The sequence below is a fragment of the Centruroides sculpturatus genome, unplaced genomic scaffold, assembly GCF_000671375.1.
Source record: "Centruroides sculpturatus isolate CEXI.00-Female unplaced genomic scaffold, Cexi_2.0 scaffold1430, whole genome shotgun sequence".
Classification (NCBI taxonomy): domain Eukaryota; kingdom Metazoa; phylum Arthropoda; class Arachnida; order Scorpiones; family Buthidae; genus Centruroides; species Centruroides sculpturatus.
Genome location: NW_019385757.1, coordinates 105,617 through 120,477, shown reverse-complemented (window position 1 = coordinate 120,477; position 14,861 = coordinate 105,617). Strand labels below are relative to the sequence as shown.

Here is a 14,861-nt window from a genome sequence, read left to right as displayed (position 1 = left end):
GAAGAAGTTATGCCCCAATCTTTCGCATTTCGATGGTTTAAAGACTTCCAGGAAGGGTGATAAATCATGGATTCACCATTATGATCCAGAATCAAAGCAACAAAATTCCATGTGGAAATCACCATCATCCTCAACTCCCAAAAAGGCCAGACTTGTCCCATCTGCTGGCAAAACCATGATCATCACATTTTTGATTGTCACAGTATTTGTACCAGCATGTTATACCACTACAAACAACTGTCACTGGCACCATTATATGACTATCATCAAGAAATTGAACCAGCACATCCATAGGGACTGACCACACTTGCATAAAACTAGATGAGGACAAACATTATCATAGTAGAGTATCAATGTGGCCCTGCCTGCCATTGACTATTTGTCAATGGCAGGCAGGGCCACATTTATACTCAATTAACATGGATACAAAAATTAACATGACTTGTCTTCCACATCTGCTACACACCAACTTGACTTGTTCATATTTCCATCATTGAAGAAACCATTATGTGGACAGTGTTTTCTAACCACAAAAGCTGTTGTCAAAAGATAAACATGGTTTTGACGAATCTAAAGATGGCTTCTCTCACTATTTGAAGAGTGGCAGAAAAGATGGAACAAGTGTATTTTAGTTAATGATGATTACTTTAAGAAAGACCATGTCAATCTAGACAATAACACAGATGATGAGTTATAACATAATCTGGCTACAGTCTATCTGACAGCCCCTGCATATATTTAATATCATATTGAAAAAATTAAATTATTATATATATTACTTGTTTTAAGTATAATTTAACCAAAAATTATAAAAATCATTAATACAAGATTAAAAGTGAAGAAAATTAATTTGTTACTTAATGACATTACTTAATATATTAAATCTGATCAAAATATATTTCCTTACTTCTGAAATTTTAAACAAAGGGTTTAATCACTCTTTCAGCATTTTAGATAAAAATTCAAAACATATTTCTAAAGCATTTAAGTGCGTATACTATTACCTGTATACTAATATATGTCAATTATCTTACTTAATCATAGTACATCATAACTATGTAATGTTATATATTCATACTAATTAATCACGCCTTTTTTTTATAGTGCTAATATATACAGATTAATGGTATTTATCTAAGTTTTGCTACAACTGTTAGCACATTTTTTCAATAAGTTGGCTACTTTATTTCTTTATGTATGAAGGTCGGAATTTTAGTACTGGCAACTCTGCAATTACAAATACAAAAAAACCCATACATGTTTCAGATTTTTACAGTCTTTCAATGCAGTCACTGGCAATGTGTAAGACCCATTGACAGTAATGTGGAAGTTGTAGGATGCCATTGGCAGAGCCTATTTGATTGATTACTCAAATAGAACATTCTACTGCCTAAAGAATATCTGGAGTAGTTCTGAACTGCCTTCTGTGCAGTGATTCCTTCATGTTAAGAATCAAGTCAAAGTCACAAGGATTTACTTCTGGAACATACAGTGGATGGTAGAGTACTGTATTTCCAGGCCTATTGACAGAACAACATGACCATAAGTTGTGCAACATGTGCTCAAGCATTATCACAAAATGATGGATGGGTCCTGTAGAGCATTTCCACTTTTTCTCAAAGCTTGCAACAGTGTGTTCCAAAAACAAAGAAATACTGCAATTAATGGTCTGGTGATATGGCATGCATCATGTTAATACCTATCATAGATGAGAAAAACTAACTTTCACATTAACTAACTGGAGTTCTGACAAAATTTTGACTTTTGTGGTAAACCATGATGATGCTACTCATTCGATTGCTATTTCAGTTCTGACTTGAATGATCTCACTCATGTCTCATCAAATGAATGATATGATGTAAAAAAAGCCTCTCCTTGCTTGTAACACTCAGTGGATAACAGCAATATTGTATTGTTGCCATTTCAGTTAAAGCTTGTGAAACCTGTCATGACAAAATTTTCTGCATTCACAGGGATTTCTTCACAATGTCTAGTGCAGTTATATGTGACAATTCTCTATCTTCAGCTAACTTACAAACTGTCTGGCACTAATCAATCTCCAATAATGCAAAAACAGTATTCACTTGCACAGTATGACCTAGCCAAGACTGGTCATTCAAATTTTTGTATTCTGCATTGAAGACTTTTTACCTATTTTGTTATGTTCTATATGGTAATGCAATTCCCTTCAAGCCTCTAAGAGTACTTGGTGAGATTGTCATGCAGTACATCATCTGGTATTTTCAATCTTTATCCAATTTTGCTGCTCCAATTTCAAGATAATTATAGCAGACTGGGAGAAGAGCAATGTCTATTGCTAGCAACAGATCTTGCTCTTCTCATCACTGTACAGGTGCATATAGTGGGATGGTAAAGATCATTTGCTCTGAAATAAGTTATGTATGTAACCAATGTCTGGTCTAGGCAGCATTAGCTTGTGTTGTATTTCTATAATATTGATGCCACTATTAAATTACCAACCTTTGTATCTTTTACTACATTATATTACAGATACTTCATATAAAATTTCATTTAATTTAATTCACATTTTTTTGAAACTTTTTAAAATTCAAATCAACTTTTAATAGTCATCATTTAAAACTTTAAACCCCAGATATATGTTACAACACATAAGTAAACCCTGTATAACCCTGTAAGTAAACACAGATATAAGTAAACCATGGAGTGTTTACTTATATCTGTAGTTAAAGTCATAAATGAACCAAGTTATATTTTGTTTTTCTTGCTAATATGTTTTACTACATATCTCAAACTTAAGTCAAATATAATAAGTCAAATTGATTTCTCCATCAATTTCTGAAGCAAATTGTACTAATTCTATGTAACATTTTTCCATATTTTAGTGGTTATTATATATTTCTCCTATTTATCATTTTTCTATATATTTCTCTTTTTTCTTATATGTCAACAGCATTATACTGATTGGTAGTTACTATTAAGTTAGAAATTAGTCACTTTTGTGGCTTGGTGTGAACAGCTGCATTGAAGGAAAAAGGAGGTACTCTTTCTGATTCCCATTGCAGTTTGCAATCTCATCAGTTCTAAATAGCAGGTGCTGTTCATTGTGTTATCTTTGCCAAGGAAATCACTCTTGATGACTCCTTTGTGATCCAAGAATACAGTATGCATAGATGCTTGCTTATGACACATTCCACTTTGGAGTTTAAGATGTTGGTTCATCTGAAAATATTCTGTGGAAATAAACTTACTCTTAGGACCACAAATTCATATTTAGTCTTCAGTAACAATGTTTTTGATGAATTTATTACCCCATTTATCAAGCAGTTCCAATTGGAAAAGCAACACTGAAAATGATACTCACACATTTCCATACTAAGAAACTTTGAAACAAAATAGGAATAGAGCTTCTGAACTCCTATTTCCTGTCTAATGGCATAGATAGATTCCTTACTAATGTATGCAAGCAGATTGGCAAGTTCACTTGCTTTCATTTGACATTTGCAATTCAAAATTTTCTTGCATAGTTCAAATTTCTCATTGCTAATTTTTGCAGGTCTTCTTTCCATCAGCTGGTCAAAAATACTGCAAACCCTTGTCTAAATTCACTTATCTGTTTATAGTGATATATGATGAGAAATTTTTCAACATGCCTGCTGCAGCTTTTGTGAATTTCTGCATTGTCTGTTTTCAGCAACATCAAAAACTTTATTACATACTGATATTTTAATTGCAGCTCCATTTTTTCAACTGAGATAAATTTTAAAACAATATTATTACATTTGTGCATGTATATCCAATGGCTATTGCGTAACAGTTTCATTATATATTTTGCTATTTAAAGTTTTTGTCAGAACTCTGCATACATCCTGGTGAATCCACGAACATATTGACCCAACTGTAACCGTCAGACAGATTTAAAAAGTTAAATTACCAATCAAAATTTAAGTTAAAGTATTTCTTCAGGTTGAATTTTTAACAGTTCAACCAATATTGTGCAACCATTTATTTATAGTAAATAGTTGTTATCAAGTGTTTTCTTATGAGAACATACTTAAAAATAAAAACAATTACTTTCCTGAAACATAAAATATGTAGGAAAAAAATAAAGTAAGATTTTCATAAAATATGTACACATTTCAAAAGTTTTTGTAATGTTAATACAAGTATTAATCCTAAGTATATTTAAAAATCTAATAAAATAACTTTTTAAAATTAGATTTTAAAAAATCTGAAAATTATGATTATTTTATATGTTTATTTTTATTACTAATATAAACTTGTTTAAAAAATTTATGCATGAAAAACTGATTGTTGTGTGTGAAAAAACATCATACCTGAATACATATAACAAATTCAAGACTCCTAAAACTACCTGCATATCACTTGAAGATAACAGAGTTGTTAGATGCTGAAAAAGTTTGTCAAAATTAATATCTTTATCAATAAAATTTTCTTTCGCTAAAATATTCAGTAAATATTTCTATTCATATATAAACACTCAATAATAAATGAATTACTTATTACCTAATATAAAAAAAAGTGTATTACATATACTGTATATCAAACAAATTCAGATTTACTTTCCTAATTATGTTAGAGCTATTTTTTTTAAGAAAATACAATTCTGGTTTTTTTACATTGTTTTTGCATTTAAATACTATAATTTAAATTTTATAATACAGTTTACATACAAACAATTATTTTACTCCTAAGTAAAAACTGTATTAAATATATAAGTAAATGCAATGCTTAATATTTTTGTTCTTTACACTTACAAAAAGAAAACAATTTATTAAATCAAAGATATTTTTGTGTAATTTATTTTCTTTTTTCATTTACATAAAAATTCCTATCAATTCAATAACACTACTAACCTTATTTTAAATACAGCAGAACCTTGCTTAACAAGCACCTCTCATAACAAGTAATTCATGTAACAAGAAAAACAAACTGTAAAAAAATTACTCGCTTAACGAGCAACGTTTCGCATAACAAGTGACAAGGAGAGAAGTCCCAAATTGTGTGCATGCTACATCAGTTTGTGTTCAGAGTTGTTCCGCTAGCATCTTAGTATTGCTTGTGATCACACATTTTTCTAACCGTGTGTTCAGACATATTATGTATAAACATCAACAACCATAGCCCATTATATAATAAACACACCAAATGATATGCCAAATTCTTGGGCTATGTAAAGGCTATAATTATTAAAAATGAACTAATTTGACTAGAGGTAGGCAGTTATGCTGCTATCTCGTATGAAATTTAACCTGTCCTACGTTGTTCCCGAAAATATTCGTGTTGACCTCACTGACCTGTGTGAGTGATCCCGAATATTTTTGTGTTTACATCGGAACGTTTTTGATACTAGATGTCGCTATGCATCACAATTTTTATATTAAGACAAATTTTTAAAAATATAATTTTTTTTGTTTCTATATTATTCAATATATTTATTTTGAATGGCTTTGCGAGTGCTAAGATTGGCTTTACCTCTAGACTTATTACACCACCACAGGACATCAAATTAGATTTAGGAAAACACTATTTTATTTTCAGAATGCATTTCTGACATGGAGCCCCTCATCAGCTTTTTGCTACAAAATTAATAGGTGGTTAACAATTTTTATAAAAAGACCGTGATTGACAGAAATAAACAAAGAATGTGGACTTACATTTTTGACATGTGGATTTGATGCGTTGAACATTAATTAAAAAACTAAGCATGCGATAAAACAAGATTTTCCATTAAAAACGGTAATGTTGCTACAATAACATAATAATAAACTGAGACTATGGTAAAACAGTAAAGTCATGAAAATATACATTGTTAAAACAAAATGATAAGTAGATTCACAGTAACATGAACAGAGTAAATTTTTTAAAATTCCTTACATTACGAATATTTTTGAAAGAATTAAAAGTAAATTAATTAAGTATAATATTATTCTGGTACCCGAACATTGCAACAGCTTACATCAGAAAATAAACGTACCTAACAGAAAAGCTAACATATGGGACCAAAAAAACTTTGTTTACAAATTTGAATGCGACTGTACCACATCCAAATCTTACAATGGTGAAACTAGTAGGGAATTAAAGGTCCGTTTCAATGAACATATCTCTGCCATAGCACATAACAATGATAGCTCAGCTGTAGCCGCCCACTGTAATAATGAAGGCTGTCAGATTGTAAAGGATACTGTCAAAATACTTAAAAAGGAACAAAATACTTATAAAAGAAGATGGTACAAACACTTAGAAATAATAAAAAAACAGAGAAAATCATGAACAACAACTCCAGTCAAAAATTACACGAATCGTGGTACGCATATTTGACCAGAGGAGGCATGCAAGGAGGGGAGAGATGTGAAAACGGATAGGGGTGAGGGTGACGGTTACCCTGGAATGTACTCCGAATCGTCTTGTTACTCTGTTCATGTTACTGTGAATCTACTTATCATTTTGTTTTAACAATGTATATTTTCACGACTTTACTGTTTTACCATAATCTCAGTTTATTATTGTAGCAACATTACCGTTTTTAATGGAAAATCTTGTTTTATCACATGCTTAGTCTTTTAATTAATGTCCAATGCATACAATCCACATGTCAAATGTCAGTCCACATTCTTTGTTTATTTCTGTCAATCATGGTCTTTTTATAAAAATTGTTAACCTCCTATTAATTTTGTAGCAAAAAGCTGATGAGGGACTCCATGTCCGAAATGCATTCTGAAAACAAAATAGTTTTTTCCTAAATCTAATTTGATGTCCTGTGGTGGTGTAATAAGTCTAGAGGTAAAGTAAAGCCAATCTTAGCACTCGCAAAGCCATTCAGATAACTAGACAAGAAGTGTATCATAGTATATTTATTTTGTTTGTGAAACATAAAAAAAATAATTTTTTACGACACAGTAAACATGATTATTATATTTTAAAAAAATTTTAGGATTAGCATCGATGAAAATTCAACATGGTGTCACAGGCAACAAATAAAAATTTCAACATCGAATAGGTTAATGACCAATTCCAAATTAAATTTGGTTTTCTTTTGTTTTCTGCAAATTGAATTCACATTCCAGGTTTGTTCATTCTGCACTAGAAGAAATGATGATGATGATTCACACTCCTTAATGTATATTGTATAATTTTCTTTGAATAAANTAAATATCAAATATTAGTATAATACATAATATTTGAAAAAATATGTGCAATAACATCATAATTGTATATAAGACAATCTAATACTAATAAATATAATATATTGGCAAAATAACATTCATTTTATAGCAGAAAATGAAAATTTTTAAAAATTTATGATTGAGATCAATAGAAAGTAAAACAATCCTAAGTGTTTATTTTATTGGCTATAATTAACTGACTGCATGGCTAAAGTTTTTACAAATTTGTAATATATAAAAACAAATACTGAGAAAGAAAAATAAAAAATAAGATAACTATTAAAAATATGAAAATAAGAGTTCCTTTATTTAATATATTTTGTATCAACTGTTAATTTGGAAAATGAAAGTTTTAAGAAAAAATTAATAAAGATCATTTTGTGTTTAAATTTTAATATTTAAATAAATTTTGCATAGCAAAGAGCTATTTTTTAACTTTAACTTTGAAATATTTCTTAAATTATAAAATAAATTCTTATACTAAACAATACTTACTGTAAATAAGTTAAAAATAAAATTTTATCTTAAAACAGATATTTAATATTCAACAAATAAACTGCTAAGTTGAAAAAACCAATAGATTTATTTGAAAAGTAATGTTTTTGAACATATTTGATCCATCAACAGCTCTTCATGCAGAATGTAGAACTAATGATGTATCAAATAGGTTCAAAAACATTACTTTTCAAATAAATCTACTGGTTTTCTGAACTTAGTTTGTTTATTGAATTTTGAACATGGTGCCATATTCTTAGAATTCTGAATATGGTGCTTAGATATTTTTAGATTATTCTTAGACATTTATATTTTAAATGGCCAGATGAGATATTTACTTCAAATATTTCAAATTGTTTTGTTAGTCTTAATAAAAGAAATATATATAATTATAAACTCTGTAAATCTTTGACAATATTAATAAAAATATAAAATTTAACATACCAGTAAGTGCATGGATACAGCTCCTAACTAATACTGGCAAAAATCCATGATAATAAGCAGCACCAGTGGCATCAATAATTGCAGTTATCCTGAAATTAATTTTTTTTCTACCAATGACATTGCAGTCCCATTCATTGAACATTTGAATTTTTTTAAATATTTTTTTAATCACATACTTAAATATATTTCAAATAGTAAATTATATATATTAAATATTAAACAATACATATACACTAACCAAACACACACATACAATAAAACATTCTTTACAGAATTAATCATAATTTCTTTATATATAAACATTGAAATATTAATTGATCTCAAAATCTTAACTAAAGATTTGAATATGTAGTGCCATTTAAACAACATTAACTAGTTATATCTTAAGCAAGCAGACCTTTTACTTACTTAAGCTCTTAAGATTTAATCTATAAATATTTTTAATTCTCTAAACTAGACTTTTGAATTAATATAACATTTTTTCACAACAACTGAACTTAAAAATTTAAAACATTCATGTTTGTATTACAAATTTGACCAAAAAAAAAAATGCAACTCAAATATCATTTATACAATCATCAATATGGACTATAATTGCTTGAACTAAATAGAAGAAAATTTTCGCAAAATTTTACAAAAGAAAGTTATGAGAAAATAATGTTCACTAGAGCAAACTTATTTTTCTATGAACATATCCTTTATTATAATTATATCAAGGAAATTTGAATATCAACTGCAAAGTGAATGTTAGCCAAGTTGACTAACTTTTCACTTGATACTCAAATTTCAAACATTTCACTGACTCAATACTCATCTTTGTCAACCTTAAAATAAAATAACAAGTAATAATTTATTGACTCCAAAATAATTACCAACCTGTAAAAAAAAAAAAAAACTGAAATTATCAAATACTTACTTTGGATTTCTTTCTAAATGAATTATAGACGTTAATGTCCTGAGTGAAGCAGCCTTTATTTCCTATGTAAAAATTAAATAATTTAAAATTTATTCTTACTAAAACAAATGCATTTTACATTTTGTCAATTCAAAAGTTATGTATCTATACCAGGTCATCAGAATTGAAGTACCCTTCTAAACATACTAGTCAGTGATTTAGCAGTCCAAATGCTATCAAATCTTGTATTATATTTTAGGATTTGAAAGCCATTTCTGTAAAAAAAGTTACTACCAAAGCTCACTACTAAAAAACATGGCCATATGAAAGTTGATTACATTATGACTAATAAATATCTGAACAGCATTGAATAAAAGTACATTATTAAATAACAAAAATAAAATGTTTCTACACAATTGGTATGGAAAATAAAATGAAAGTTTTTAAGTTGAATATTTATTTACATCTTATTTTGGTGTAATAATCCACTGGAGACCACAGCACCGCAACCAAGATAAAATGCATCTTGAGGTAACACCTACCATTTTGTTGTAATTAATGCCCAAATAAAAAACTTTTCTTTTAATTGGTTTCTTTTAATCTCAAAATCAGTTTGGAAAGAAAACTTTGAAAAAAATTTTTAAAATAACTTTTTTATATACACTCTCTTGATATTAGACTTAATTATTACAACCTATTATTTCAATATACATGTTTGTATTTGTATATTGTGCATGTATATAATTCAGTTTTATTTTTTTACTATAATAAGTTATATGAGTAATTTAAAATATTTTCAAAGTATTGAATTATGCAGCATTTTGATGACAAAATAAATGCTTACACACAATAATAAACTACTTGTTATGTTAAGGGGTGATTATCTGCACATCATGACATCATTTCTAGAGTTGAATTACAGTATCATCATGATAATGCAGATGATATTTTAGTAATGTATGATTCTCAAAAGACCAACACCAAAATGCAACACAGACTAAGATGTAGGATCTATTTGCACCATAAATTTATTGGCATATGACACACACAGAACCTTATATAAAGTAATTCATATATGTAAATGAAATATTGTATCTACTAGACCTAAAACAGCATTCTCCCAATTACCCAGCATTCTAAAAGCTCTCAGTACATAAAAACATTTTTAAATGTTTAGCATGGAAATAATCTAATATTTTATATCAAGAACAAAGGAGATCACTAAATATCTATAATATAGAAGTTTATCAAAGTACAGTTTAGGACCATATTGTACATCATCACAAAGATAAAAATGCATATTAATGAAGTTATTTACCAAAATTTATAAAAACATTATTAAACATGCAGTTGACCTTATGAAGAATACTGAAGCCCGTATTCTTAATGATAATCCTAAACTAGAATCTGTAATCAAGTATGATCTACAAATCAGTAAAAAAATAGTTCACAAAATCTTAAATAAATAGAAAAACAATGTCTCCAAAGATATTTCAGTACCTTGCTAACTCATTAACAATTTTAGAAACATGATTATTAAAATTAAGTATAGAATCAAACAACTCCCCCCGTATGTATTTCTGGATTTGATAGAGAACAACATTTGCATAAAAATTTAAAGATTTAAAAATATGTAGTGTTAATCCAAAATTTTAATTTAAAATTAAATTTAATACTATGCATTATTTATCTATTAAATAACATTTTAAAAAACTTACTATAAGACTGGGATCATGTAGTTCCAAAACATCAACTAATTCTTCAATGAGACCATTATATAGCAATAAATTAGCATTATCTTGTATAGCATTGCAGTACACTATATAAAAAAAAATATATATACACAATTTGAAATCTCATTAGAAGTTTTTAGCATTTTTAAACAATTTTATGTTTATATATTATCTTGATGAAAAACTGAATGTATCTTTTGCCACTAATTATTATTAAAATTATATAAAATTAATTATTAAAATTAGAAGTTTTATATTTAAAAAATCATAATTCACAAATTATTTCATAAAAATTCAAAATAATTTATACTTAATTTCTAAATATAAATCAAATTCAATAGTAAAATTCCATTAATGTCTTGCTACGAGATGAGTAAGCAAGAAATATAAATTAGGGAGTATCATTGCACTGTATAATAATATAATTCCGAGAGTGATAGTGATTTTATAGAACAGTACATCACTGCAGATGATTCAGAATGTTTGGTTTAAAAGTTGATAAATGATAAAAGTTTTTGCATGCTAGATAATTTCAAGCATCACTATCAGATATGAAACATTAAGTTTTGCTTAAATTTTACATAAATCTGAAGAAATTAGCCTTCTAAAAATAAAAAACTGTTGAAAGATTATAATAAAAAGGCTACTTTATCAAGAATAATATTTGAGTGCCTCAGATAATTTACAGAAGACAAATAATTGTTATATGATGAAAGTGACAATAAACAAACATTAAAAATGAACAGATCTGCAGCTCCATCCACAAACTTAACTCCAGAGTAAACATTATACATTCAAATGCTGCAATCAATAAAGAGACAGTAAAGCACATTTTCAATTTTAACTCAAGATCTTAGCAAGAGGAAAAAAGTAGTTAAGTAGAAAGAAGAAAAGTTTTTTTTTTGTGTGTATACATGATATTTTTATATTTATTAAGGAAAAAAAATATTTGTACATTTTATTCCTGAATGCTGATGGAAGATGAAAAACATTTACATGTTTTGTCTCAATAACTGCTCCCCATCAAGGCTAATTTGAACTAAGCCAAACAATTGCTGTAATTAATCAAGCTATTATGTTGTTGTTAATAATTAGAAACCAAATAATTTGGTACTAGAAGTATACATTAGGTACAATCTCTTCTCTAAATTATTAATTTGGTATGGAAAATAAAATGAAAGTTTTTAAGTTGAATATTTATTTACATCTTATTTTGGTGTAATAATCCACTGGAGACCACAGCACCGCAACCAAGATAAAATGCATCTTGAGGTAACACCTACCATTTTGTTGTAATTAATGCCCAAATAAAAAACTTTTCTTTTAATTGGTTTCTTTTAATCTCAAAATCAGTTTGGAAAGAAAACTTTGAAAAAAATTTTTAAAATAACTTTTTTATATACACTCTCTTGATATTAGACTTAATTATTACAACCTATTATTTCAATATACATGTTTGTATTTGTATATTGTGCATGTATATAATTCAGTTTTATTTTTTTACTATAATAAGTTATATGAGTAATTTAAAATATTTTCAAAGTATTGAATTATGCAGCATTTTGATGACAAAATAAATGCTTACACACAATAATAAACTACTTGTTATGTTAAGGGGTGATTATCTGCACATCATGACATCATTTCTAGAGTTGAATTACAGTATCATCATGATAATGCAGATGATATTTTAGTAATGTATGATTCTCAAAAGACCAACACCAAAATGCAACACAGACTAAGATGTAGGATCTATTTGCACCATAAATTTATTGGCATATGACACACACAGAACCTTATATAAAGTAATTCATATATGTAAATGAAATATTGTATCTACTAGACCTAAAACAGCATTCTCCCAATTACCCAGCATTCTAAAAGCTCTCAGTACATAAAAACATTTTTAAATGTTTAGCATGGAAATAATCTAATATTTTATATCAAGAACAAAGGAGATCACTAAATATCTATAATATAGAAGTTTATCAAAGTACAGTTTAGGACCATATTGTACATCATCACAAAGATAAAAATGCATATTAATGAAGTTATTTACCAAAATTTATAAAAACATTATTAAACATGCAGTTGACCTTATGAAGAATACTGAAGCCCGTATTCTTAATGATAATCCTAAACTAGAATCTGTAATCAAGTATGATCTACAAATCAGTAAAAAAATAGTTCACAAAATCTTAAATAAATAGAAAAACAATGTCTCCAAAGATATTTCAGTACCTTGCTAACTCATTAACAATTTTAGAAACATGATTATTAAAATTAAGTATAGAATCAAACAACTCCCCCCGTATGTATTTCTGGATTTGATAGAGAACAACATTTGCATAAAAATTTAAAGATTTAAAAATATGTAGTGTTAATCCAAAATTTTAATTTAAAATTAAATTTAATACTATGCATTATTTATCTATTAAATAACATTTTAAAAAACTTACTATAAGACTGGGATCATGTAGTTCCAAAACATCAACTAATTCTTCAATGAGACCATTATATAGCAATAAATTAGCATTATCTTGTATAGCATTGCAGTACACTATATAAAAAAAAATATATATACACAATTTGAAATCTCATTAGAAGTTTTTAGCATTTTTAAACAATTTTATGTTTATATATTATCTTGATGAAAAACTGAATGTATCTTTTGCCACTAATTATTATTAAAATTATATAAAATTAATTATTAAAATTAGAAGTTTTATATTTAAAAAATCATAATTCACAAATTATTTCATAAAAATTCAAAATAATTTATACTTAATTTCTAAATATAAATCAAATTCAATAGTAAAATTCCATTAATGTCTTGCTACGAGATGAGTAAGCAAGAAATATAAATTAGGGAGTATCATTGCACTGTATAATAATATAATTCCGAGAGTGATAGTGATTTTATAGAACAGTACATCACTGCAGATGATTCAGAATGTTTGGTTTAAAAGTTGATAAATGATAAAAGTTTTTGCATGCTAGATAATTTCAAGCATCACTATCAGATATGAAACATTAAGTTTTGCTTAAATTTTACATAAATCTGAAGAAATTAGCCTTCTAAAAATAAAAAACTGTTGAAAGATTATAATAAAAAGGCTACTTTATCAAGAATAATATTTGAGTGCCTCAGATAATTTACAGAAGACAAATAATTGTTATATGATGAAAGTGACAATAAACAAACATTAAAAATGAACAGATCTGCAGCTCCATCCACAAACTTAACTCCAGAGTAAACATTATACATTCAAATGCTGCAATCAATAAAGAGACAGTAAAGCACATTTTCAATTTTAACTCAAGATCTTAGCAAGAGGAAAAAAGTAGTTAAGTAGAAAGAAGAAAAGTTTTTTTTTTGTGTGTATACATGATATTTTTATATTTATTAAGGAAAAAAAATATTTGTACATTTTATTCCTGAATGCTGATGGAAGATGAAAAACATTTACATGTTTTGTCTCAATAACTGCTCCCCATCAAGGCTAATTTGAACTAAGCCAAACAATTGCTGTAATTAATCAAGCTATTATGTTGTTGTTAATAATTAGAAACCAAATAATTTGGTACTAGAAGTATACATTAGGTACAATCTCTTCTCTAAATTATTAATTATAATAATCTAATAATTTATTAAATAATTTTAAATATTCTGGAAGAAAATTTGAAAATTTTTTTAAAACTAATCATCACAAAAAACTTGGTGTTTCCATGTATTATCCCAGGGGTGCACAACCTGCGGCCCGCGGGCCACATACGGCCCCCTATCAATGTTTATGCGGCCCGCGGACGGTACAGGCCAAATCCCTTCTTTCGAAGTTTCTAAGTGTAGAACTTTTCCCTTTCACAAAGTCATTAGCACCCAACTGTTTTATGACTTTCCCTGAGGTGAGAAATGGGGGATTGTTCTATAAATAAGTCTATTTCTATCTAACACTTTCTGGTTTAAATATCAAATATTTTAAAATGATGTTAGAACGTCATTTCCGGTGTTATCGGGAAGTTTCTATTTTGGCGGAAAATCTTCAATTTTATGCTTCGGAAAACTTGCCTATTCGTCTAAATAGCGTCAAATAACAAAAATAAGTGAAAATAGCGCTGAAAAACCAT

The 14,861-nt window shown here is 27.6% G+C and overlaps 1 protein-coding gene across 1 annotated transcript in view; it reads right to left on the bottom strand.

The window, feature by feature from the left end:
• LOC111641824 (E3 ubiquitin-protein ligase HUWE1-like) overlaps nt 1-14,861 on the bottom strand; it is a 125,004-nt gene that overhangs the window by 81,214 nt on the left and 28,929 nt on the right. The window contains exons 12-14 of the mRNA XM_023388058.1: nt 13,193-13,293; nt 9,022-9,083; nt 8,106-8,194 (exon numbers count right to left, since the gene is read on the bottom strand). Of these exons, the coding sequence (XP_023243826.1) occupies nt 8,106-8,194; nt 9,022-9,083; nt 13,193-13,293 (252 nt within the window). The remainder of the gene's footprint in view (nt 1-8,105; nt 8,195-9,021; nt 9,084-13,192; nt 13,294-14,861) is intronic.